The sequence below is a fragment of the Saimiri boliviensis genome, chromosome 2 (genome assembly GCF_048565385.1).
Source record: "Saimiri boliviensis isolate mSaiBol1 chromosome 2, mSaiBol1.pri, whole genome shotgun sequence".
In the NCBI taxonomy this organism is placed as follows: Eukaryota; Metazoa; Chordata; class Mammalia; order Primates; family Cebidae; genus Saimiri; species Saimiri boliviensis.
This window is the reverse complement of record NC_133450.1, coordinates 45,001,245-45,028,624: the sequence shown is the minus strand read 5'-3', so window position 1 is coordinate 45,028,624 and position 27,380 is coordinate 45,001,245. Positions and strand designations below refer to the sequence as shown.

At 44.7% G+C, this 27,380-nt stretch overlaps 1 protein-coding gene across 1 annotated transcript in view; it reads right to left on the bottom strand.

Moving 5' to 3' along the window:
- RPGRIP1 (RPGR interacting protein 1) overlaps window positions 1-27,380 on the bottom strand; it is a 94,320-nt gene that overhangs the window by 29,859 nt on the left and 37,081 nt on the right. Inside the window, exons 8-20 of the mRNA XM_039468888.2 lie at window positions 21,152-21,175; window positions 19,696-19,842; window positions 17,897-17,970; window positions 13,362-13,507; window positions 10,864-11,024; window positions 9,323-9,466; window positions 8,739-8,889; window positions 5,528-5,980; window positions 5,215-5,366; window positions 4,440-4,782; window positions 3,048-3,232; window positions 2,520-2,723; window positions 1,230-1,368 (exon numbers count right to left, since the gene is read on the bottom strand). Of these exons, the coding sequence (XP_039324822.2) occupies window positions 1,230-1,368; window positions 2,520-2,723; window positions 3,048-3,232; window positions 4,440-4,782; window positions 5,215-5,366; window positions 5,528-5,980; window positions 8,739-8,889; window positions 9,323-9,466; window positions 10,864-11,024; window positions 13,362-13,507; window positions 17,897-17,970; window positions 19,696-19,842; window positions 21,152-21,175 (2,323 nt within the window). The remainder of the gene's footprint in view (window positions 1-1,229; window positions 1,369-2,519; window positions 2,724-3,047; window positions 3,233-4,439; window positions 4,783-5,214; window positions 5,367-5,527; window positions 5,981-8,738; window positions 8,890-9,322; window positions 9,467-10,863; window positions 11,025-13,361; window positions 13,508-17,896; window positions 17,971-19,695; window positions 19,843-21,151; window positions 21,176-27,380) is intronic.

Sequence of the window (27,380 nt, the reverse complement as noted above, 5' to 3'; positions counted from 1 at the left end):
CTTCTTTATTCCCACAATTTGTATGACTTTAATTTTTTTCTTTTTTCTTTTTCTTTTTTTTTTTCTTTTTTTAAGAGACAAGGTCTTGCTATGTTTCCTAGGCTAGAGTGTAGTATCCTGCCTCAACCTCTTGAGTAGCTGGGACTACAGGCACATGCCACTACATCTGGCTCTTTTTATCCCCCCAAGGTGGGGATTTTAATTTTTCTTGCCTTATTGCACTGACTAAAATCTCCACTACAATGTTCAGTAGGAGTAGGGAAAGCAAACATCCTTTCTTTGTTCTCAATCTTAAGAAAAAACAGTCAGTTTTCACCACTGAGTATGATGTTTTTTCTTTATCAGTTTGGGGTTTTTTTTTGTTTATTTATTTTTTTTTTTGAGACAGAGTCTTGCTCTGTTGCCCAGGCTGGAGTGGGGTGGTGAGATCTCAGCTCACTGCAACCTCTGTCTCCTGGGTTCAAGCAATTCTCTGCCTCAGGCTTCTGAGTAGCTGGGATTACAGGTACCCATCACAACGCCTGGCTAGTTTTGTATTTTTAGTAGAAACAGGGTTTCACCATGCCTGGCTTACTTTATCAGTCTGAAGCAAGTTCTTTCTCTTCCTAGTTTTCTGAGAGTTCTTATCACTAATGGAAATTAGAAATTACAAAATCCTTTTTCTCCATTTATCAGGATTGTCTAAATTTGGGCTTTTTTTTTTTTTTTTTTTTTTTTTTTGAGACAGAGTCTTGCTCTTTCACCCAGGCTGGAGTGCAGTGGTGTGATCTCAACTCACTGCAACTTCCACCTCAAGGGATCAAGCGATCCTCTGCCTCAGCCTCCTGAGTAGCTGGGACTACAGGCATGCACCACCACACCCGGCTAAGATAAAGGGGAAAAGTAAATAACCAGGTTGGCAAAAAAATTAAATGATTAAAGAGGAAAAAAAGATTTTCTTTATTTTTTTGAGATGGAATCTTGCTCTGTCACCCATGCTGGAGTGCAGTGGCAGAATCTCAGCTCACTGCAACCTCCATCTCCTGGGTTCAAGCGATTCTCCTGTTCTAGCCTCCCAAGTAGTTGGGATTACAGGTGTGTACCACCATGCTTGGCTAATTTTTGTATTTTTAGTAGAGACAGGGTTTCACCACGTTGGCCAGGCTGGTCTCAAATGCCTGACCTTTTAATCCATTTGCCCCAACCTACCAAAGTGCTGGGGAAAAAAAATAGATTTTAAAAGACAATACCATTTACAGGATGTAGGGGTTCCTTCTGTTTCAGTGCTGAATGGGATAATGTCACTTCCTTTTCCTCGTGCTGATTTTTAAAGCCGTCATCTACGGTGCTCTTAGCCTCTGGGAATTTCCATTCAGTGTAGTTCACCTGCTTCAGAATAAAATACCACATAGCTGGTAATATCTTGGTTTTCTTCCTTCATTTCTTCCTTCCTTCTTTTTAAATATTAGCTCTTTTTATTTTATTATTTAGAGTCAGAGTCTTGCTCTGTCACCAGGCTGGAGTGCAGTGGTACAATCTCAGCCACTGCAACCCTCACCTCCCAGGTTCAAGTGATTCTCCTGCCTCAGCCTCCCAAGTAGCTGGAACTACAGGTGCCTGCTACCATGACCGGCTAATTTTTGTATTTTTAGTAGAATCAAGGTTTTACCATGTTAACCAGGATGGTCTATCTCCTGACCCCCATGATCCGCCCACCTTGGACTCCCAAAGTGCTGAGATTACAGGCATGAGCCACTACGCCTGGCCTTTTTATTTAACTTTTTTTTTTTTTTTTTTTTTTTTGAGACGGAGTTTCGCTCTTGTTACCCAGGCTGGAGTGCAATGGCGCGATCTCGGCTCACCGCAACCTCCACCTCCCGGGTTCAGGCAATTCTCCTGCCTCAGCCTCCTGAGTAACTGGGATTACAGGCACGAGCCACCATGCCCAGCTAATTTTTTTGTATTTTTAGAAGAGACGGGGTTTCACCATGTTGACCAGGATGGTCTCGATCTCTAGACCTCGTGATCCACCCACCTCGGCCTCCCAAAGTGCTGGGATTACAGGCTTGAGCCACCGCGCCCGGCCTTAAGGATGGTCTTGATCTCTTGACCTCGTGATCCACCCGCCTCGGCCTCCCAAAGTGCTGGGATTACAGGCTTGAGCCACCGCACCCGGCTAATTTTTTTATTTTTAGTTGAGATGGGGTTTCACCATGTTGGCCAGGCTAGTCTCAAACTCCTGACCTTGTGATCTGCCCACCTCAGCCTCCCAAAGTGCTGGGATTACAGGCATGAGCCACTGCCTGGCTGATTCTGTATTTTTAGTAGAGACAGGATTTCACCATGTTGGCCAGGCTGGTCTCCAACTCCTGACCTCAGGTGGTCTGCCCACCTCAGCCACCCAAAGTGCTGGGATTACAGGCATGAGCCACTGTGCCTGGCAGATTATTGCTTGTGTGTCTGCTTATGCTTCTATCTGTGGGAACATCTGGGGACAGAACAACCCACAATGTAGTGCTTCAGAGTTTTTATGCTCTTACTTGAGGTATATTTCCATTTAAGATGTTAAGGCTAAGATACTCCAATCTGTTCTTTCCTTGAACGCCTATTCTTCTGCCATGTTTTCTTCTTGAGTAGCTCAAAACTTGGTGCTCCTTTTCCTTTCTTTCTCCCCCATGAGGAGGTTTTCTCTTTGCTTGGTACTGGCCAGCTTCAATGGGAACCTCAGGAGATGCCATCTGGTCCTGAATAGAAGGATCAGAGACAGCCTTACAAGATGATAGTTTAACAACCTAGAAATGCGAGAAAGGGATTTAGGAACTAGCATTAGACTTCATTTACCTCCTCATGGAGCTGAGAGATGTTATCTCTCTCTCCTTTCCACAATAAAACCAAGATTTTTGCTCCATCAGTAGATTCATGGCATTAAGGGGGATATATATTAAGTTCACAGGACATATGACATTCACAGAGGGAATTTCTTTTACTCCAACTGTAATGCTGTCTCCTTCAAATCTGCTCCATAGGATTGGCAGTGATCTGCTACCTGTGGAGTCCTGGAGAGTTACCTGGGAAGGAACCGAAAGCTCTTCCTCTTCAGATGAGATCTTTGACCTGTCCTTGGTATCGTTCCCCTTAGTTTCAGCTTCTGGTTTCAGGAAACTCTCAGGGGGTATATAAGGAAACTTCCAATCAAGTTGCACTTGAATAGATCCATTAGGTTTCTCTGCAGGGTCAGTGAGGTTAAAATCACCTGAGACACAAACACATTAGTAAGACCTGGTCGCGTGAAGTAAGCAAGTGAGCATTTGCCAGAACCTTTTCTATTTCCTTCCCATGTTTAATTTCATTACATTTTATCAGCAACTAATTAACATCCATCAATAATCACAATGATGATATACTCCGGAGTAACATCAGATAGCAGTACAGTTAGAATAGCAATTGGGGAAGATGGGTATCTCTAGGATTCAGGAAGAGATAGTGAAAGGTGTATGAAAAGGAGTACAGCTTGCTTGTCATCAGTCATCCAGCCAATAAACAAGATTGTATTATTATTACTATTATCAAATGCTTGCTGTGCCTTAGGCATACCAAGAAAACTGTCATCTACACCCAAGTGGTTCCAAGAAAACTTAAGCAAAATGGCTTTTTCCAAATGTCAGACATCTGTTTTGTAACACTGATTAATTGATGACTCATACTGCCTCCCCTGTTTGGTGAAGGAGTGGTGTCCAGAAGTGTCAGCCTTTTTTTAAGCAGTTATATTCAGGAGAGAGCTGCACACATTTCCTAGAGTATCCAGAACCTTGCTAAATATGGTCGTTTCTGGCTGCAGCTGTCCCACTTTCTAACGAGAACACAGATCCTCCCACCTCACTCCCCCAGGACTGTAGTCAAAGAGTTGACCCCTCCTAAGCACATCCCCACAACCCTAGGCATGAAAGTTAGGAAAGACAGTACGGAGTTCAGCTCCACTCTGGGGGAAAAAAAATCCAAGAAACTTGCCTTTGTCATGGTCTGGTGTGGAAATCTCTCTAACTTGTGTCCAGTGTTTAAACGAAGTGAGAGAATGATGGGGGAATATGAAGGTCTCAGTATAATCAGGTATCTATCTAGCCATGCACTAACAATAGGCCTTAAGTAAAGAGAGATACTAGACAGCATTATGGAGCCTGGACAAGTTTGTTGAGATTCAGAGGTATAGAATTCAGGTTGCTGGCTCTACCCACTTAGGAATGCTATCTTTGTGGCTGAAAAGCAACAGAAGCCACCAATGTTTCCACAGGAGCAGTGAGACTCTAAGTCTTCTGCTCTGCTGCTCTTGACAATATTCTAAATTCCTTTCTCTTCAGGTTTTAAGAGACTGCTTCAAGCAAGTAATCAAAGAAAAGTGGAATCAGGACAGGGAGACAGCACTGGGAAGAGAACATGAAGATGTAATAAACTTAAACTCCCACCTTTAATAGATTTGTTTTTTGCAAGAGGCAGTAAAGACACTTGGGCTCGGCCAAGATACAAGCCAGGCTCTGAGTCTTCATCATCAAAAACGTGTATAGACAGGGCCTCCCGCCTTAGATATTGGTCCAGGTCAGAGGTCACAAGCACTGGGAATCGAGCCTGATCTCTAAAGTAGGGGTTGTTACTGGCTGGAATGATGGCAGTATCATGGTCAGAAAAGGTGAAGAAACGGTACACGGCATATGGACTGGGTTGAGTTCCCAGCCATCGACTCTGGAGGCCACAGCACTTGGTGATTTCAATCCGTAGCTCATTCTGAGGTCCCCGAGACTCCGATCTGAACTGGAAAGATGTAGATCATGGATTGAGGAAACGGCAGCCCCAGAGTGCTGTAGGTGAGGCCTAGGATCCATGGTGAGGAAGAGCTATGATCTAGAGAACAACTAATCCAACCGGATCAGGAAGAAACCTAATGGTCTTCACCTGCCTGCAAACTGGCTCTGGCAGTTATCTGAGGGAGATACTACCCCTCACGACTTAGAGAATGGCAGAGAAGCTACTCTGTTCACAGTAAGGATGTAGCTAGCTTCAAAGGCATAATTTCATTTTAGACTCAAGCCTGACCAAGGGAATAATCCAGACTAGTGGTGGTGTGACAGTTTTCTCTTTCATTCGCATTCCACAAAGACTTATTGAGAGTGGAAGACGGAACTGTTCTCATAAGCTGTTTGGCTGAGGCTCCTCTGAGATGCCTCAGCACATCCTTTTTCTCACCTCATTCTCCTGGGCCTTCCAGCCTCCAAGCACACTGGTTGACAGGTAGGCCTGGGCTTTCTTTCGTTTATTGCATGCCTGTAGGCTGGGTTTTATGGGGAAACGCAGCCTCATCCAGTACTCTAGAACCCCAAACTCTTCTCCACCAGCTCCTGGGCAGCAGCAAGTATGAAATCATGGAGAATACAGATGGTGTGGCAATGATCAAGAACAAAGAAAAAGGAAGAAAATAAGAAATGACCAGAAAAGCAGCTATAGAGTTTGGGGAATTCTGCATTGGTGCTAGGAGCTGCAGGAAGCCGACAGCACTTACCAATCAGTGTGGCCAAGCCATGGACTTTCTCCACAGTCTCTAGCACCCTGTCAAAGCAAATCCATCCTGCAGCAAGAGTGTTGTGCTCACTGGCCACAGCCTGGTGGAGATCAAGCCGGGCTGAAGCCCCTTGAAGGTAGTGTAAGAAAAGGGAGTCTGTCTCCACCACATACTGGGAGGTGAAGTCATAGAGGGGCTGTGGCCCCACAGACAATGGGGTACAATGGGTCTCAAAGTCATAGAAGGAATAGGTGCAGAAAGTGGTAGGTTGGGTGTCTCCAGCCTGAGCCAGGGCAGCAGATGTCAGGAAGGCCTGGTGGATGTGCAGTTCGAAAAGATTCTCACCCTGATGCAGCAGAGAAATGTCCACTTTATCCTCATCTCCATGGGCCGGCAGTGTTTCCAAACATAATGACAACTGTCGGGTGCCATAAGCAACATCTTTGAGCTGTTCTAGAGGGGAAAGAAAACTGCCTATCCATTAAAGGGTAGGGAGCTCTTTCTCAGGGTAGAGGAGGGTAGACAAAAGAAAATAAAACACATGGTGGAAGTCCAAGTTGTGATTATTTCAAGAAACCACGATTCAAAAGGAAAAGCAACAGAATGACAACCAGGAGCACTGAATTCTGATAGCCAAATAATCCAATGCCAGCTCTGGGGAGAAGGTACAAAAGGAGTGATTGGAAAGTAAACACTAAGCTTAGGAAACACTGGGGGCACATTTTATCTTACAGATGACATTGTTTTAGTATACATCGTGGCCCTATGAATTAGTTGGTAATTCCATAAAAGAAGTATTAGAAACACAAAAATATGAGTATTTCTACATGTTTGGTATGTTGACAGTGGAGATAACAGCAAGGTGTAGACATAGTGTCTATGACATTATATGGAGTCCCACCAAGAAATGTTTCTCCTTCTCCAGCCAGGTCAGTCACAAGATCTTTCATTCTGTTCAGAATTTGGTTTCAACGTAAGAAGGCAAAAAGAACTCTGTAAGTTAAAGAGTAACGGAGTAAAAGGTGGGAAAGGAGACTTACTGAAAGAGGTAGAAAACACTGGCAGTGGGATACAAAGATGGGTAGACAGCAAATCTGGGCTTATCTCCCAAGTCCAACCAATCAGAAACTTTGATGTATAGCCTGCTTCTAATTAGAGAATATCTGAGTCATCATAGTGTGCTACTGCTGCTGAAAGTCCTATTTCAAGAGTTAAAGAAGTAAAATAAAATATTCTGGATACAGCCGGGCGCGGTGGCTCAAGCCTGTAATCCCAGCACTTTGGGAGGCCGAGGCGGGTGGATCACGAGGTCAAGAGATCGAAACCATCCTGGTCAACATGGTGAAACCCCATCTCTACTAAAGATACAAAAAATTAGCTGGGCATGGTGGCACGTGCCTGTAATCCCAGCTACTCAGGAGGCTGAGGCAGGAGAATTGCCTGAACCCAGGAGGCGGAGGTTGCGGTGAGCCGAGATCGCGCCATTGCACTCCAGCCTGGGTAACAAGAGCGAAACTCCGTCTCAAAAAAAAAAAAAAAAAAAAAAAAAAAAATATATATATATATATATATATATATATATATATTTTGGATACATCAGAATGTCTTCATGTCTGAGACACACACACACACACACACACACACACACGGAGACTGTTTTCTTAATTAACAAGATTAATATAAATACACTAAAGAAAACAAAAAATATATATTTAAAATTTTGTATTACATGGTGCAAGATGACTAGTCTTAGCATAAAAAGAATATAAATCTGTAATTCAATACTACTAAGAAGTGGGCAAAGGATAGAAATGGTCAGTTCTCAAAAAGAATAATACAAGTAACTGGTGAACATAGAAAAACTCTTTAGCCTTACCAGTGATCAAAGAACTATTCACTAAAAATGAAAAAATAAAGAACTATTAGCCAAAGCAAATAAATATTCAGAAGTAGGTAAGAGCATTTATCTTGCACTGTCCCAGGAGAAAGGCCCGCAATTCTGAAAGCCATGAGAATTTCAATCCAAGGGAGAATTTCCTTTGTTGATCTAGCAATGACCTTTTATCAGACTCACGCTGGCATGTATAAACCATGCCCCAGAGAGACTTATGTCCCTTTATTCTAGTCCATACTCACTAAGAAACCTACTTACTGATTTTGCTTCCTGTAAGAGGGCTTCCCTAAACTGTGGTTCCAAATTTCTCATGGCAGCAATGGAGTAACCACTACTCTAAAATAACAGACATTCATGTTTAAATATCAGCTTCTGGTTAACTTGCTTTCTGTGAGTCAGATCTTTTACCACTGGGTATAATAACAAAGCCAAATGTCTTGACAAACAAGGCTGAGACCAGGCTCTGGTCAGCAGTGACTATACTAAGTATAGGAAGCACCACAATATGAACTTGCATTCAGTGTCCAGCCAGCTGCCCTGTCACTGTCGACATCTTCAAACTGCAACAAAGATTTTAGAGACTTTAAGAGAGAAATCGCTGACAAAAATAAAGGAGATGAGTGGTGAAGTTCTATTATCTAATTAAAACTCCTTTGAGGAAACAGTGACTAGGAGGGACGGACGAGAGAGAGAAGCAAGAGAGAAAGAGAGGTTGTGTGTTACACCACCAATCAACAATGGCCCTCTCATTCTCACAACAGAATCAAGCCCCTGGAAGTAATTTCTAGCCCCTGTTGAAACTGTACAGAGAAACCAGAGAAACATTATGGAGGGAAAGAAGCTGCTAACATACATTAAAACAATAAAGATGGGTCAGGTGCGGGGGCTCACACCTGTAATCCCAGCACTTTGGGAAGCCGAGATGGGCAGATCACCTGAGGTTCAGGAGTTCAAGACCAGCCTGGCCAACGTGGTGAAACTGCATCTCCACTACAAATACAAAAAATTAGCCAGGAATAGTGGTGGATGCCTGTAATCCCAGCTACTCTGGAGGCTGAGGCAGGAGAATTTCTTGAACTCAGAAAGTGGAGGTTGCAGTGAGTGGAGACTGTGCCACTGCACTCCAGCCTGGGCAACAAGAGCAAAACTCTATCTCCAAACAAAACAAACAACAAACATAATAGGATAAAGAAGGAGAGGGATAAGCCATATGCTAAGGATATGAGAGGCACCCTTCTTGACAAGTACACAGAGGGGAACACAGGTGTTAGCTGTGGAAGGGTCCCAAGGTAAGGAAAACAGAGGACTAGGACTTGCCAGATGTTGGAAGATCATGGCTTCTTAAAATACCTTCCAGCTGCGTGATACGGTTATTCTTGAGGTCTAGAAGTTGAGTCAACCTCTTCAGCTTTTCTTTGTAATCTCTATTATCACTGTCAGCTTTTGTCGTCATTGCCTCCAGTTCCTCCTGAAACAAAATCATGTCTGAACTTTTCTGTCTCAGTGGCCTAAGACCAAAGAGCATAAAAATGTGGCACTGGCAGGGTCAAGACGACTGCTATCCTTAGAGGGGCAGGTTCATTCACTAGAGGGCTTGGTTTCCTCACAGACCCTTCCAATTCTAGTTGTGTGCTGTTGGTGCCATAGGGTAGTTCCTAGGACTGGCAAAATTTGAAACCAGAAGCCGTACACTGGCCCCATCACTGGCTCCTAGTGCCAAGGTACTGTGGGCATGAAGAACTTGAATCTTCAGGTTCTTCAAAGGACAGCCATTCTGTGTTTGCTCAGGATAGCACATCACCTGGCATCAGCCCTGGAAACTTAGGTCTTCATTCCCAGTCCTGTGAGTGGTTCCCATGTTCCTAATAGCCATTCCCTTCCTGTACCATCTTTCCTTGCACCTGATAACACACGTTGATTTTGCGCTGCAGAATAAGCATGTCTCTGGTCTTTTCTAGTTCCAATGTGGTCTCTGCGTGTGATACTTGCAACTCATTGAGCACCTGGGACAGTTTCTTTTCTTCTTGGTTTTGGGGTTCACTTGGCTGTAGAGGGAAAAGCGTTGATAAAAGGGAGTATAAATATGACAGGTAAAGTAATAACTCTTCTCTATCAAACAGTTGTTGGTAGTAGTAAAATGCCAGCAGCAGAAATTACTCTAAAACGTGAAAAAGGACCTGTGTTACTTCATAGGTGCTCTCTCCCTTAGTCCTCATGTTCTGTAGCAGCAGTGAAGGGAAGTTAAACAGCTGCTAATGGCTGTTTGCTCTTCCACAGGTAATTTCAAGTCCTCATGTGAAAAAGATTCTAAATTTTATGATCTGCAAAGAGTGGAAGAAATGGGTGGAGCACATGAAGCTCTCTATTCTCGGCCCTCTCATGGTCTTCCAAAGAGTGTCCTCTGTTAGGCACAGTTGCTCACACCTGTAATCCCACACCTTTTTGGGGCCAAGGCAGGCAGATCACCTGAGGTCAGGAGTTTGAGACCAGCCTGGCCAAAATGGGAAAACCCTGTCCACTAAAAATACAAAAAATTGGCCAGGTACAGTGGCTTATGCTTGTAATCCCAGCACTTTGGGAGGCCAAGGTGGGTAGATCATGAGGTCAATATATCGAGACCATCTGGCCAACATGGTGAAACCCTGACTCTACTAGAAATACCAAAAAAAAAAAAAAAAAAAAAAAAAATTAGCCAAGTGTGGTGGTATGCACCTATAGTCCCAGCTACTTGGGAGGCTGAGGCAGGAGAATTGCTTGAACCCAGGAGGCAGAGGTTGCAGTGAGCCAAGATCATGCCACTGCACTCCTGCCTGGTGACAAAGCAAGACTCCATCTCAAAGAAAAACATACAAAAAATTAGCCAGATGTGGCGGGTACCTGTAATCCCAGCTACTCAAGAGGCTGAGGCAGGTGAATCGCTTGAACCCGGGAGGCAAAGGCTGCAGTGAGCTGAGATCATGCCATTGCACTCTAGCCTGGAAAACAAGAATAAACTTCTATCTCAAAAAAAAAAAAGCGGCCGGGCGCGGTGGCTCAAGCCTGTAATCCCAGCACTTTGGGAGGCCGAGGCGGGTGGATCACGAGGTCGAGAGATCGAGACCATCCTGGTCAACATGGTGAAACCTCGTCTCTACTAAAAATACAAAACATTAGCTGGGCATGGTGGTGCGTGCCTGTAATCCCAGCTACTCAGGAGGCTGAGGCAGGAGAATTGCCTGAACCCAGGAGGCGGAGGTTGCGGTGAGCCGAGATCGCGCCATTGCACTCCAGCCTGGGTAACAAGAGCGAAACTCCGTCTCATTAAAAAAAAAAAAAAAAAAAAAAAAAAAAGCGTCTCCTTGATCAGGACAAATATTAGTTTTCTAATCTCATCATCTCCCCTAGGGATATTTGCCAGAGACCTTTCTGCAGAGTGGACTACTTTGTTTAAAGAGGAACCTACCTCACTCTCATTATTCTCTTGGAATATAGCTGGGGGAGTGGCTGGTTCACATGGTCTGTCAGGAGGCTGGGCAACTTCGGCTGCCTTTTGGAGAAGCTCTAATTCCTGTTTATGCTTCTGAAGTATGTTGACGACTTCAAGCTTCAGATCCTCATTTTGAGCTGGGGAAGAAATAATCCAGAAATTTGAAACTCTGTAGTTATTTATAACCATGGTCAGAGTTGGATCAAGAGTAAATTGAATTTTCCCACTAAGGTTTAATTAATTTTATAAATTTGAGAAGCAATTCTCTATTATTTCTACAGATGAAGACTCTAGCTTATTGAGGCAGTAAACTGAGGTGATACTTGTACTCCAAAAGTAAAACAAAAGGCACCTGCGGAATGGTAGCCTGGAAGGTAGAACACAAAACAGAAAGGGAGTCACCTGACTGACTAGGACCATCCAAACTTTGTGACAATACCACTGAAACCAGTATCTTTTGATTTGCAATTAAAAAAAAAAAAAAAAAAAAAAGAAACCAGTATCTCACCAACTCCACCACCACACCATTCTGACTTCTAGGTTATTATGTCTCTGTGGCACTCATCTTCACACCCACCCTGGCCTGGAAGGAGAATGGGCATCTGTGTTCCAATGTGTGTGTTTTTCTTTTACTCTTTAGATTCTCACTTCATCATCCAGGATGGAGTGCAGTGGTACAGTCTCAGCTCCCTGCAACCTTTGCCTCCAAGGTCCAATGATTCTTGTGCCTCAGCCTCCCAAGTAGCTGGTATTACAGGCACGCACCACCATGACTGGCTAATTTTCATATTTTTAGTAGAGACGGGGTTTCACTATGTTAACCGGGCTGGTCTCAAACTCCTGGCCTCATGTGATCTGCTGGCCTCAGCCTCCCAACGTGCTGGGATTACAGGTGTGAGCCACTCCAGTTCACGTGTGTGTTTTTCCAGGAAGAAAGGTAATCTGTGTTTAGTGGGCAGATCATTTCATCATTATGCATTAGAGAACAGATTAAATTAGATTGCCCTGAAGGTCCTTATAAGACTTCACATGTGCTTCATACATACTAATTGGTCCTTGGCATGTGCTCCTAAAATTTTATTCTTTTGTGGTTCTTGCCTTTATTTTTCTTGATACTTGTTTTCCTTTGGTTTCCTATTTGAATACACTAAAACCTGATGAGATATAAATTTGCTAAGACTAAAGATTAAGATTCAGGCTAGAAAAAGTATTAAGGTCTTTTTGACAGTATTTAAAAATGTTCCGGGCTGGGTGTGGTGGCTCACGCCTGTAATTCCAGCACTTTGGGAGGCCAAGGCGGGTGGATCACGAGGTCAAGAGATCAACACCGTCCCGGTCAACATGGTGAAACCCCCTCTCTACTAAAAATACAAAAAATTAGCTGGGCATGGTGGCGCGTGCCTGTAATCCCAGCTACTCAGGAGGCTGAGGCAGGAGAATTGCCTGAACCCAGAAGGTGGAGGTTGCGGTGAGCCAAGATCGCGCCATTGCACTCCAGCCTGGGTAACAAGAGTGAAACTCTGTCTCAGGGGGAAAAAAAAATGTTCCAAATACCTATCTCCTGAGATCCAAGAGTTAAGATGGAAGTGAAATGGTAGTGGTAGCCAAGAGTAGTAATTTGCTTCTCAAGTATTTGGTGGCCAAAAAAAAAAAAGTCTTCCAGTTACCTCTAAAATGATTGATGAGAATAAAAGACAGAAATTCACTTTCAATACTTTCAGACAGGTGTGGTGGTTTAGACCTGCAATCCCAGCTACTTGGGAGGCTGGTACAGGAGAACGTCTTGAACCTGGGAGCAGAGGTTGCAGTGAGCCAAGATCCCCACCACCGTACTCCAGCCTGGGTGACAGAGCAAGACTCTCCCATAAAAAAAAAAAACCTTTCAATAAATTGAATTTTTTTTTTTTTTTTTTTTTTGAGACGGAGTTTCGCTCTTGTTACCCAGGCTGGAGTGCAATGGCGCGATCTCGGCTCACCGCAACCTCCGCCTCCTGGGTTCAGGCAATTCTCCTGCCTCAGCCTCCTGAGTAGCTGGGATTACAGGCATGTGCCACCATGCCCAGCCAATTTTTTGTATTTTTAGGAAAGACGGGGTTCCACCATGTTGACCAGGATGGTCTCGATCTCTTGACCTCGTGATCCACCCGCCTCGGCCTCCCAAAGTGCTGGGATTACAGGCTTGAGCCACCGCGCCCGGCCACATTGAATGTTTAAAAAAACAAAAAACAAAAAAAAACTGGCATCTTCTCAAATAGAAAGACATTATAAAGGAAAAAGTATGCATGAGTGGTAGGTGTCATGCTTCCCTGATTGTAGATCTTATCTACTGCTAGTATTCTCATTCTAGTTACCCAGGACCCACAAAAGAATAGGATCAAGTGAGGGGATTTAAGAAATGATGGCCCAAGTTCTATTCTCCCAAACCAGATGTGTAGGATGCCACATTTGAGAGAGCTCTTCAACCTCCAACCTACCTTTCTCCCTGGACAGCTCCAGAGAAACTTTTCTCTTCTCCTCCAGCTCAGCATCCAGCTGATCCTGTAGCTCAGAGACTTGCTGCTGTAGCCGTTCCACTATGAGCTCATTGCTCCAGTCAGGCTGACTACTGCTGTCCAGCATGCTGACAATGGAAAGCAAGCTCTCAGATGGATACTCCAAGGTGTGTGACATCTTTATTACACAGTTTCAGCATCTTCTGGGCCTAGCGCCCCATTCATTCCCCGACACATTTTCTCTGCCGTTGCTTCATTTGTAACTGTCGTTTACCAACTGCCTTGGAACTTTTGAGTCCTCTTGAGTTGTTGCTCAGTACCACTTCTGTTTAGGTCTCAGACATCTCACTGAGCAAACACTCTAAGTCATATATCCATTTCCCAAGGAACTTCTCCATCATGATGGCTTTCTTTTGTCAGGGAACTATGTATGTACCAAGACATTCATAGGCCTGCTGGATTAGAAATGAGGAAGAAAATCTTCCTTTTCTCACACCCCATTCCTCCACCTACTTTCACCAACAGTTTAGAGAATAACTGCCTTTGACCTAGATTATAAATTATGCTAAAGGGCAGGAATTAAACTCTTCACCAACTGCATCCTCCACCCTATCGTATCTAGCTAACAGAGTAGACCCATTTTGAGTATAAAATACATATGGCTGGCTGGGCGCTATGGCTCATGCCCATAATCCCAGCACTTTGGGAGGTCAAAGAAGGTGGATCACCTGAGGTCGGGAGTTTGAGACCAGCCTGACCAACATGGAGAAATCTCTTTCTACTAAAAACACAAAAGTAGCCAGGTGTGGTGGTGCATGCCTGTGATCCCAGCTACTCGGGAGGCTGAGGCAGGAGAATTGCTTGAACCCGGGAGGCAGAGGTTGTGGTGAACCAAGATTGTGCCGTTGCAACTCAGCCTGGGCAACAAGAGTGAAACGCCGTCTTAAAAAAAAAAAAAAGGCTGATTTTTTTTGAGAGGGAGTCTTGCTGTTGCCAGGCTAGAGTGCAGTGGCACAATCTTGGCTCACCACAATCTCCGCCACCAAGATTCAAGCGATTCTCCTGCCTCTGCCTCCTGAGTAGCTGGGATTACAGGCATGCATCACCATGCCCAGCTAATTTTTTGTATTTTTAGTAGAAATGAGTTCTCACTATGTTGGCCAGGATGACCCTGATCTCCTGATCTTATAATCTGCCCTTCTCAGCCTCCCAAAGTGCTGGGATTACAGCCATGAGCCACTGTGCCTGTACACTTTTTTTTCCTTCTCTGGTCTCCAAGTACTAAATCTTTTTTTTTTTTTTTTTTTTTTTGAGACAGAGTCTTGCTCTGTCACCCAGGCTGGCGTGAGGAGTGCAATCTCAGCTCACTGCAACCTCTGCCTCCCAGGTTCAAGTGATTCTCCTGCCTCAGTCTCTTGGTAGTTGGGATTACAGGCACCCACCACCATGCACAGCTAATTTTTATATTTTTAATAGAGATAAGGTTTCACAGTGTTGGCCATGCTGGTCTCAAACTCCTGACCTCAGGTGATCCATCCGCCTCAGAGAACGTCTTGAACCTGGGAGCAGAGGTTGCAGTGAGCCAAGATCCCACCACCGTACTCCAGCCTGGGTGACAGAGTCTCCTAAAGTGCTGGGAGACACCTCCTCAGTCTCCCAAAGTGCTGGGATTACAGGCAGGCATGAGCCACCATGCCTGACCACATGGCTGGTTCTTGATCATTAATACAAATGAAATGACACTGATAAACAATTATTTGTCTTTTTTCTTTATCATTTTAATAAATGTGGTTTAAAAATTACTTAACTCTTCCCCTTCCCCTCCTCTCCTCCCCCAAAAAAACCAAAACAAAATAAACAACAGGCCTGACATCATGGCTCACACCTGTAATCCCAGTACTTTCCGAGGCCAAGGCCAGTAGATTGCAAGGTCAGGAGTTCGAGACCAGCCTCACCAACACAGTGAAACCCTGTCTCTACTAAAAATACAAAAAAAATTATCCAGGTGTGAGGGTGGATGCCCATAATTCTAGATACTCAGGAGGCTGAGGCAGGAGAATGGCTTGAACCTGGGAGGCAGAGGTTGCAGTGAGCCGAGATCACACCACTGCACACCAGCCAGTGACCGTGGGAACATTTTGTCTCAAAAAAATAATAAAAAAGTAACTTACTGGCCAGGCAGGGTGGCTCATACCTGTAATCCCAGCACTTTGGGAAGCCAAGATGGGCAGATTATCTGAGAAGAGGAGTTCGAGACCAGCCTGGCCAACATGGTGAAAACCCATCTCCATTAAAAATACAAAAATTAGCCAGGAGTGGTGGCACACACCTGTGGTCCCAGCTACTTGGGAGGCTGAGGAAGGAGAATCACTTGAACCTAGAAGGCAGAGGTTACAGTGAGCCGAAATCATGCCACTGCACTCCAGCTGGGCAAAAGAGCAAGACTCTGACTCCAATCAATCAATCAATCAATCAATCAATCTTAGGCTAGTATTAAAATTTCTTGGCATTTCCTGACCATATACCATGTGATGACTCAAGAAGTTAGTATTTTTGAGAGCTAAAGGGAAGAGGTGAATAGTAACGTCTTTCACAGGGTAATGTCTATCAAAGTGGATAATCGCCACACTGCTTTATTTCATTAAGTGGAAGAACATCGGTTGTTCCCATACGCTCCCATAAGACTTCTTCAATCTAATCCTGCTGCCTTTTACTAGGTCAGAAGGTACTTTTAAGTTTTAAAAACTTTTTTTCTTACTTCCAGGTTGTTTGAGAGTCTCACTTTCTCACTGTACTGCACTGCACATAGCTCACTGCCCCTTCAACTTCCCCAGCTCAAGCAATTCTCCTGCCTCAGTCTCCTGAGTAGCTGGGACTACAGGCGCCCACCACCACGTCCAGCTAATTTTTGTATTTTTAGTAGAGACAGGGTTTCACCATGTTGGTCAGGCCAGTCTCAAACCCCTGACCTCATGATCTGCCCACCTCAGCTTCCCAAAGTGCTGGGATTACAGGTGTGAGCCACCACGCCCGGCCATCTATCTCATTTTTAACAGCTTCATTGCACTTCATTGTGAGAATGCAGCATGTTTTGTGTAATCAATCTCTTATCAGTGCTTTCTGGTTTTGTTTGTTTTTTACTATTACTAATAGGGCAGTAATTAACATTCTTTTTTTAAAAAAAATTATTTATTCTTACTAGATTAGTGCAGAAGTATCCTTTTTGCAGAAAGCAGGATCTCACTATATTGTCCAGACAGGTCTGAAACTTCTAGGTTCAAACTATCCTCCACATCTGCCTCCCTAAGTATTAGGTTTACAGGTGTGAACTACTGCACCCCACAACATTCTTACTATATATATATATCTGCACATACACGAGAATTTTTTCTTATTTCCTCCCACCCCCCAAAAAATTAGGGGCCAGTCATGTTGGCTCATGCCTGTAATCTCAACCCTGTGGGAGGCTGAAGTAGGCATGTGACTTGAGCCCAGAAGTTCAAGACCAGCCTGGGCAACCTGGCAAAACCCTGTCTCTACAAACAAAAAGAAAAAAATTAGCCAGGTGTGGGAGCACACGCCTGTAGTCCCAGCTACTGGGGAGGCTGAGGTGGGAGAATTGCTAGAGCCTGGGAGACTGGGGCTACAGTAAGCCGGGACCACCACTGTACTCCAGCCTGGGGGACAGAGAGACTATGTCTTTAAAAAAAAAAAATTACTGGTTAAAAAAGAGATATTCACATTTAACATTTTAACAGTGTCAGATTTTCTTCTAAAAAACTGCCAATTTATATTCTCACTAACAATATTGAGTACTAATTTCCCCATATAGTTATCAGTGCTAGGTATTTGAAGGGAACTTTCTATGCCTTTTTTTTTTTTTTTTTTTTTTTGAGATGGAATTTTGATCTTATTGCCCAGGCTGGAGTGAAATGGCACGATCTCAACTCACCAAAACCTCCACCTCCCGGGTTCAAGCAATTCTCCTGCCTCAGACTCCCTAGTAGCTGGGATTAGAAGCATGCACTACCACACCTGGCTAATTTTGTAGTTTTAGTACAGACAGGGTTTCTCCATTTTGGTCAGGCTGGTCTCGAATTCCCGACCTAAGGTGATCCACCCACCTCTGCCTCCCAAAGCACTGGGATTACAGGCATGAGCCACCTCACCTGGGCTTTTTTTTTTTGAGATGGAACGTTGCTCTGTTGCCCAGGCTGGAGTGCAGTGGTGTGATCTCAGCTCACTGCAACCTCTGTGCTTCCCAGCTTCAAGCTATTCTCCTGCCTCAGCCTGAGTAGCTGGGACTACAGGCGCGTGCCATAACGCCCAGATAATTTTTTGTATTTTTAGTAGAGAAGTTTACAGTGTTAGCCAGGATGTTCTCGATCTCCTGACCTCGTGATCTTCCCGCCTCGACCTCCCAAAGTGCTGAGATTACAGGCGTGAGCCACTGCGCCCAGCCTGCCTGTAATGTCTTTTATAGTAACAATGATATGGGACCCAAATATGGTACTCACTTTTCTAAGAGTTTGTCATAATTGTCATTCAGCAATTTTCGTTCTTTTTCCAAATCTTCAACTCTCCCCTGAAACTAAGAGTGATAGTAGAGTTCTTGAGATAACATTTTAAAGGTAAAAGCCTCCCTGTACAGGATTTCCCTTTTCCATTGCATGGAGGGGCGTGGCTGAGAGCATCTTTAGCCCCATCTCCAGTGTCTACGAGAAGCCATTCAACTAGAAAGACCTGAACCAATTGAAGGTGGGCTAGAAACTTTCATTGGAATTAATGAAGATTTTCCAAAATAAGTCTTCATAGTCTCTGCATTTCTACTGTTACGGAAACAGGAAAACATTATGAAAGAACAACGACTTTGAAAAACAGACCTTAGTATGAGTCCGAGCTTTCCCCCTAATGCTATAATCTTAAGCAAGTGATTTAACCCCTTGGAGCCTCTTCCCCCCCCCCCCATTTGAAAAAAAATGCAGTACCCAGGTTGGGCACAGTGGCTCATGCATGTAATCCTAGCACTTTGGGAGGCCATGTTAGGTGGATCACTTGAGGTCAGGAGTTTGAGACCAGCCTGGCCAACATGGTCAAACCTTGTCTCTACTAAAAATACAAAATTAGCCAAGCATGGTGGCAGGCACCTGTAATCACAGCTACTTGAGAGGCTGAGGCAGGAGAGTTGCTTGAACTGAGGGAGCAGAGGCTATAGTGAGCCGAGATGGTGCCAGTGCACTCCAGCCTGGGCAAGAGTGAGATTCTGTCTCGGAAAAAAAAAAAAAAAAAAAAGAGCCGGGCGCGGTGGCTCAAGCCTGTAACCCCAGCACTTTGGGAGGCCGAGGCGGGTGGATCACGAGGTCAAGAGATCAAGACCATCCTGGTCAACATAGTGAAACCCCGTCTCTACTTAAAATACAAAAAATTAGCTGGGCATAGTGGCGCGTGCCTGTAATCCCAGCTACTCAGGAGGCTGAGGCAGGAGAATTGCCTGAGCCCAAGAGGTGGAGGTTGCGGTGAGCCAAGATTGCGCCATTGCACTCCAGCCTGGGTAACAAGAGCGAAACTCCGTCTAAAAAAAAAAAAAAAAAAAAGGCAATACTTATATTGTTGCTAAGATACACATTCTAGGCTGGGCGCAGTGGCTCATGCCTGTAATCCCAGCACTTTGGGAGGCTGAGGAGGGCAGATCACAAGGTCAGGAGATCAAGACCAATCTGGCCAACATAGCGAAACCCTGGCTCTACTACAAAAAAATACAAAAAAATTGTTGGGTGTGGTGGTATACCCCTGTAATCTCAGCTACTCAGGAAGATGAGGAAGAAGAATTGCATGAACCTGGGAGGTAGAGGTTGCCATGAGCCAAGATCAAGCCACTGCACTCCAGCCCAGGTGACAGTGCTGTCTCAAAAAAAAAAAAAAAAAAAAAAATACACATTCGAACATACCTGAAGTTGGAATGCAGATATCTTTCTTTTTCTTTTTTTTTTTTTTTTTTGAGATGGAGTTTCGCTCTTGTTACCCAGGCTGGAGTGCAATGGCGCGACCTCGGCTCACCGCAACCTCCGCCTCCTGGGTTCAGGCAATTCTCCTGCCTCAGCCTCCTGAGTAGCTGGGATTACAGGCAAGCGCCACCATGCCTAGCTAGTTTTTTGTATTTTTAGTAGAGACGGGGTTTCACCATATTGACCAGGATGGTTTCGATCTCTCGACCTCGTGATCCACCCACCTCGGCCTCCCAAAGTGCTGGGATTACAGGCTTGAGCCACCTCGCCTGGCCTCCGAATGCAGATATCTTTCAACTGTTATTATTTACCTCCTTCAGAGTCATCTGCAAGATAGACACATCTTCTAGTTGGCTCTTCAAGCTCACAGCCTTCTTGCTCTCTTCCTTCAGCTCTGCCCTGAGCTCATTCACTTGGTTGAGAAGGGCCTCATGGGCTGCACTCAGGATTCCCTGATTCTGGGGCAAAAGGCAAGTACCTCTGGGAATGGTCATATCACTCAGAACAAGTGGTCTTCAGACACCAGCAACCCTAGCACTCTCTAGTAGATGTCACAAAGGATTACTTTGACTAATAGTGTGTTACCTTTGTACTGTAAATTGACCTTGCTTTTCACCCTTTCTCTGGAAGTGTAATTTCCCTGGTAGGTACAGTTTTCCATCCTGGGCAACTGTAATTCATTATTTGAACCTTAATTTTTTTTTTTTTTAACATTCTCAGCTATGCGGAACTGATTTTCTTTTTTAAATTAGTTTATGGAGACATATTAATTTATTGAGTCTCACTCTGTCACCTAGGCTGGAATGCAATAGCGAGACCTCGACTCACTGCAACCTCTGCCTCCCAGGTTCAAGCAATTCTCCTACCTCAGCCTCTCTTGTAGCTGGAACCACAGGCGCACACCACCACGCCTGGCTAATTTTTTGTTTTAGTAGAGATGGGGTTTCACAGTGTTGGCCAGAATGATTTCGATCTCCTGACTTCGTAATGTACCTGTCTTGGCCTCCCAAAGTGTTGGGATTACAGGAGTGAGCCACTGCGCCCAGCCCTTGGTGGTGATTCTTTTTTTTTTTTTTGAGACGGAGTTTCGCTCTTGTTACCCAGGCTGGAGTGCAATGGCGCGATCTCGGCTCACCGCAACCTCCGCCTCCTGGGTTCAGGCAATTCTCCTGCCTCAGCCTCCTGAGTAGCTGGGATTACAGGCACGCGCCACCATGCCCAGCTAATTTTTTGTATTTTTAGTAGAGACGGGGTTTCACCATGTTGACCAGGATGGTCTCGATCTCTTGACCTCGTGATCCACCCGCCTCGGCCTCCCAAAGTGCTGGGATTACAGGCTTGAGCCACCGCGCCCGGCCGATGGTGGTGATTCTTAAGCATAGACATTCACCCAGCTTCACACGCAGCCCATTCACAGTGGTGAGTAGGACCAAATATTTAAGACTATTTGAGAATATCTGCAACAACTCATCACCTCACACAAGCTAGAATACTCAAGTTTTGAGCAAATGCTATAATTTGCTCCAAAAATAGGCTTAAAAATATCATTCCAAATATTTCTCAACTCAGATCTTTTATTTCAGTTTTTATGAAAACAGTGCAATAAGTATCTTTTGATATTAGTATCATTTTAAATAGAAACTATGTGACATAACTTTGATTTAGTTAGCTAAATTCTGGTGTTCTATGTTACTTGGGAGATGAACACAGATTTCTTTGGGTTTGATTATTTTGGTTACTAAGACTCAAAAAATTCTCATTAAGTACCTTCTGGAGCAAGGTTTCGTAGGCCTGCAAGAAAGAAATCATTATTTTACTAATTAATTTTATGATATATTTATCACTAATATAAATCCTTAACATTTTTAAAGACATTAAAAATCTTATAAAACAAGTCAATTTGTATACTTGTTTACTAATTGCTGCTATTTTTCCCCTGCCCTAGCTTGCCAAGTAGTCTGTGACTGCAGTCATTCACACCATGTCTCAAAAAAGAATGAAGGATCTTGACAGGTAGTCTTACAGAGGAAAAAAAAAAAAAAAAAGAAAAGAAAAACAGGAGGGTAGAGGGGCAAAAAAATTAAAAATAAAGACAAAAAAAAAGAATGGTCATTTATTCACAATTGCATTGTATTTGGTGGATTATCCAAGAAAAATGTTTAATCTTAAACTAGGTACTATTACTTAGCGTGCTTCAGAAAGGTCTCTTCAGTTTTAGTAAAATAAAATGATCGTAACGGCTATCATTAGTTGAGTAGCTCCTATGTGTTTCATGTTGCTATGTGTTTCATTGCCTGCTACATGGTTATAATCATTTCACATATATTATCTCATTTAATCCTTATAGTAAATATGAGAGGCAAGTTTTTGTTTTTTGAGACAGTCTCCCTCTTGTCACCCAGGCTGGAGTGCAGTGGCACGATCTCATCTCACCGCAACCTCTGCCTCCCAGGTTCAAGCAATTCTCCTGCCTCAGGCTCCCAAGTAGCTGAGATTACAGGTGCCCATCACCACATCCAGCTAATGGTTGCATTTTAGTAGAGACATGGTTTCACCATGTTGGCAGGTGGGTCACCCCTCAAGGGATCCACCTGCCTCGGGCTTCCGACTTTTTTTTCATTGTTCAAGGTTTATTGGGGGTTTTTGTTGGTGTAACACTTGGATAGTTAGTTGCATTGTTCATATGTAGGCCTTGTTACATTATACGGTAACATATACTACTGATTATATAGGTCACAAAATAAAATCCTTTGAAACAATTATGCATAAGACATGCGATATTGGATTTATACACTGGATCCCAGGATGTGACTGATTGGGAAAAACCGTTGGAGTAGGCATGTTCAGTGAAGGAGCCAGGAAGTTATAAAACACGCTGTGAACATCCATCTGGCTTAAGGGGCAACTGCAGCATGTCTTCCTTAGTGCTCCTTGCATTTTGGATCAGAATGGAATCTCAGACCTTTGTGAAGGTGACTAACTCCTGAGGAAGAGGCCCGTTTGAAGAAGAGTGCAGACACACTTCGGGGGATCCAAAAAGAGCTGCAATTTCAGTCTTCCGATGTCATACCACTGCACTGTCTAGGCTACAACCGGATTTTAGTTGGAGGTTGTGCGTGTTGTCCTTTTGGCCTGCTCCGTGATTAAAGCAGTAATATTTTTAAGGTGGACTGGGAAAAACAATTCCTGAAGTTAGAAATAGGAATGGTTTCTAAAATCCTACAAGCTATATCCTGATGCTGGATGGGACTCATCTTGTATAGTCCTAAACTGGTTAGTGTGAAATAGTTCCACCACTTCTGAGGCACCACTGCCAGTGCTGACTTTTTTTTTTTTAAAGACTTACTCTGGTGGCTCACACCTGTAATCTTAGCACTTTAGGAGGCTGAGGCAGGCGGATCACCTTAGGTCAGGAGTTTGAGACCAGTTCTGGCCAACATGGTGAAACCTTGTCAAAAAAAAAAAAAAAAAGACTCAGTCTCACTCTCATCTCCCAGGCTGGAGTTCAGTGGCGCGATCTCGGCTCACGGCAACCTCCACCTCCTAAGTTCAAGCGATTCTCCTGCCTCAGCCTCCCAAGTAGCTGGGATTATAGGCACCTGCCACCATGCCCGGCTAATTTTTGTATTTTTAGTAGAGGCAGGTATAAGGTCTGACCATACCATGAATGGCATGGTAATTTCTGTACACCCCAGATGAGTTTCCTGGAAGAACTGATCAACCCCTGCGGTGTCTAACAAACCTGAGACATTCTTCTATTGTTTTTTGTTCTGGCCTCAACTGACAAAGCCTTTGGACTTTGTAACGGACCTTGGCCAACCTCATGACTCCACACCTTAGGACTCCCCTCCCAGCTTGCAAACCTACGACCTCCTCCCACTTGCAAAAAAACTGCCCTAAAGTTACAAAAGTTAACTTTCCACTGCCTTTCCCACAACCTGTAAAACTAACTCCTATCCCACCACCCTTCACTACTGCCCCTTTCGGCCTCAGCCCGTCTGCGCCAGAAAAATAAAGAGCTATGTTGCTCACACAAAGGCTGTTTGGGGGGGTCACTTCATTCAGAATGAATGTTTCAACATTTGGTGCTGAAACCCAGGACAGGGGGTACTCCTTTGGGGAGACTAGCCCCCTGTCCCTTCTCTCCCTCTGTGAAGAGACCCACCTGAGACCTCAACACATCACACACCAGCCCAGTCCAGCAGCTCACGCTTAGCATGCCAAACAGCTCTCTTGCCACCTTTAGATCGGGTAAGCATCTCCCCCTCTTTCTCTTTTCCTTTAGATAACAGGAGACAAGACACTTCCTCATTCTCTCTCTTTTCCTTCAAATCCCAAGGAGACAAGTCTCTCCCTCTTTCTCTCTTTTCCTTTAAATCTTTCTACTTCTAGTAGAGACGAAGAGACGGTCTTCATCCATGTGGAGCCAGAGGAGACAAGTCTCTTCCTCTAGCTCAAGAACTCCAACGCTGGTCATGGACTCAGAAGACAAGACTCTTCCCTTGGTGTCTGGTCAATTGCGGGGATACCTGCCTTGATCATTCACCCATGTTACAGCTCAGGAATCAGTCAGGGATTCCTACTGAAAACCCCGATAGCTGCTCGCTCCTCCTAGTCTCTACTCCTTTTCTTAAAACTTACCTCCTTCGCTATGGGAAACACTCAGCTCTCCATTCCTCAATCCTCACTTCTAGCCTTTGTCCTAAAAAAAATATCTACAACCTCTTCAACTGTTGCCCAATCTGAAACCTAAATGTCTCTAACACAGCCTGACCTCAATCCAAATGGCCAGAAAAATGGCACTTTCAATCTTTCTATTCTGTGAGACCTAAACAATTTTTGTTAACAAATGGGCAAATGGTCTAAGGTACCAGACATCCAGGCATTTTTAAATACTCTAATCCCTCCGTAATCTCTGCTCCTTCTCTCCCCTTCCACCCACCCCTCCTGCCTCTGCAGGTAACCCAGAATCCTCTTGTCCATTTCTGACCTTTCTCCTTCCCACCTGTCCAAACCAGACCCCAATTCCAGGCCCAACCTCTGCCCCCAGCCTTCTTCCTCTTCCTCTTCCCATACCCCACACCTCCTTATGCCCCTCCTGTCACCTCCCCAACTCACACCCTGTCCAGCTTACAGTTTAGTCCTGCAGCTAACTCCTCCACCCCTGCCCAACAATTCCCCCTTCGAGAGGTGGCTGGAGCCAAAGGCATAGTTAGGGTATATGTTCCTTTCTCTTTATCAAACCTTTTCCAAATTGGCCAAAGTTTAGGCTCCTTTTCATCAGATCCCCCAATACTTAACCCAGTCCTATAATCTCACCTGGAGTGATTTAAATGTTATCCTAACTTCTACTCTCACCCATGAATGCTTAATATGCATTTTATCACACAATCAGCCCCCAACATTTTTTTTTTTGAGAAAAAAATAAAATAAAAAAGGAATTTCACTCTTGTTGCTCAGGTTGGAGTGCAATGTCATGATCTCCGCTCACTGCAACCTCCACCTCCTGAGTTCAAGCAATTCTCCTGCCTCAGCCTCCCGAGTAGCTGGGATTACAGGCACGCACCACCATGCCTGGCTAATTTTGTATTTTTGGTAGAGGCGGGTTTCTCCATGTTGGTCAGGCTGGTCTTGAACTCCACACCTCAGGTGATCCGCTCACCTCAGCCTCCCAAAGTGCTGGGATTACAAGCATGAGCCACCGCAACCGGCCAGCCCAATACTGAAAAACTACAGAAATTAAAATCTGGTCCTCAAACCCCACAATAGGAATTAATTGACCTCACCTTCAAGGTGTTCAACAATAGGGAAGGGGCTTAACAGCAGCAGCACATCTCAGAACTACAGATGCTTGCCTCTGCCATAAGACAAACCCTAGCCACACCACTGGCTCATAAAAGACTGCAGCATCCAGCCACCCCTCCTGGACCTTGCTTCAAGTGTGAAAACCTGGCCAGTGGGCCAAGGAATGCCCTCAACCCAGGATTCCTCCTAAGCCCTGCCCCATCTGTGAGGGGCCTCCATGGAAAGTTGGACCGTCTGACTCACATTGAAGCTCCCAGAGCTTCTGGAGCTCCAACCCAAAGCTCTCAGACTGAATCAGCTTGGCAGCTAAAGACTGATGTTGCCCAGACGTCTTGGAAGCCCCCTGGACCATCACAGTTGCTGAATTTTGGGTAACTCTTATGGTGGAGGGTAAAAGTCCATCCCCTTCTTAATCAACACAGAGGCCACCCACCCTATGATGCCTCCAAGGACCTGTCTCCTTGGCCTCCATAATTATTGTGGGAATTGATGGCAAGGCCTCCAGGCTTCTCAAAACTCCCTAAGCCTGGTGTCAATTAGGCCAGCACTCCTTTCCACATACTTTCCTAATCATCCCCACTTGTCCAGTTCCCCTGTTAGGCCAAAATATCCTAGCAAAATGGTCTACCTCCTTAACTATTCCTGGGCTACAGCCACACCTCATTGCCATCTTCCTCCCTGAACCCATACCTTCCTCAATAGCTCCCCTTATGTCCCCCTACCTTAACCCTAGGGTGTGGGACACCACCTCCCCATCTGTTGCTACAAGTCACTCACCATCATGCCCTTGAACCCTAACCACCCTTACCCAGCCCAGCACCATAACCCCATCCTTTGCAACACGGTCTTTTAATTCCTACAAGCTCTCCTCACAGTTCTTTATCCTACCTGTCCAAAGACCAGACTAATTCTACAGACTAGTCTAAGACCTGCGCCTCATCAATCCAATTATACTTCCCATCCACCCGGCTGTACCAAACCTCTAAACCCTCCTATCTTCCATACCCCCTTCCACAACTCACTATTTTGTTCTTGACCTCAAAAATGTTTTTTTGTTTGTTTGTTTGTTTGTTTGTTTGTTTTGAGACAGAGCCTGTGTTGCCAGGCTGGAGTGCAGTGGCTCAATCTCAGCTCACTGAAACCTCCACCTCCACAACTCACTATTTTGTTCTTGACCTCAAAAACGCTTTTTTAAAATTTGAGATGCAGTCTCGCTCTATTGCCAGGCTGGAGTGCAGTAGCATGATCTCAGCTCACTGAAACCTTGGCCTCCTGGGTTCAAGCGATACTCCTGCCTCAGCCTCCCAAATAGCTGGGACTACAGGCATGTGCCACCACACCTGGCTTTTTTTTTTTTTTTTTTTTTTGTATTTTTAGTAGAGACGGAGTTTCACCATGTTAGCCAGGATGGTCTCACTCTCCTGATCTCATGATCCACCTACCTCAGCCTCTCAAAGTGCTGGGACTACAGGCATGAGCCACCATACTCAGCAAAAATGCTTTTTTATAAATCCCAAATTTCTTCCCCATCCATTACCTATCTCGGTATAATCCTTTGCCAGTATACACGCACTCTCCCTGCCAACCGTATCCGGTTAATTTCCCAAACCCCAACCCCATCCACTGAACAACAGCTTCTCTCCCTCCTAGGCGTTATAGAATACTTTGGCTTCTGGATACCAGGTTTTACCCTCCTAACTACTTTATAAACTTACAAAAGAAAATTTATATCCCATAAGCCAAAAATCCTTCACCCATTCTTCCTTGCATTGTCTAAAAAAGGCCTTTGAGACTGCTCCTACGTTAGTGCTCCCCAACTTCTCTCAATAGTTCTCTCTCTACACAGCGGAAATAAAAGGTTGTGCTGTCATCCGTTTCGCTCGTGTTACCCAGGCTGGAGTGCAATGGCGCGATCTCGGCTCACCGCAACCTCCGCCTCCTGGGTTCAGGCAATTCTCCTGTCTCAGCCTCCTGAGTAGCTGGGATTACAGGCACGCGCCACCATGCCCAGCTAATTTTTTGTATTTTTAGTAGAGACGGGGTTTCACCTTGTTGACCAGGATGGTCTCGATCTCTTGACCTCGTGATCCACCCGCCTCGGCCTCCCAAAGTGCTGGGATTACAGGCTTGAGCCACCGCGCCCGGCCGCCTGTAGCCTTTTTATCCAAACAACTTAACCTCATGGTCTGGG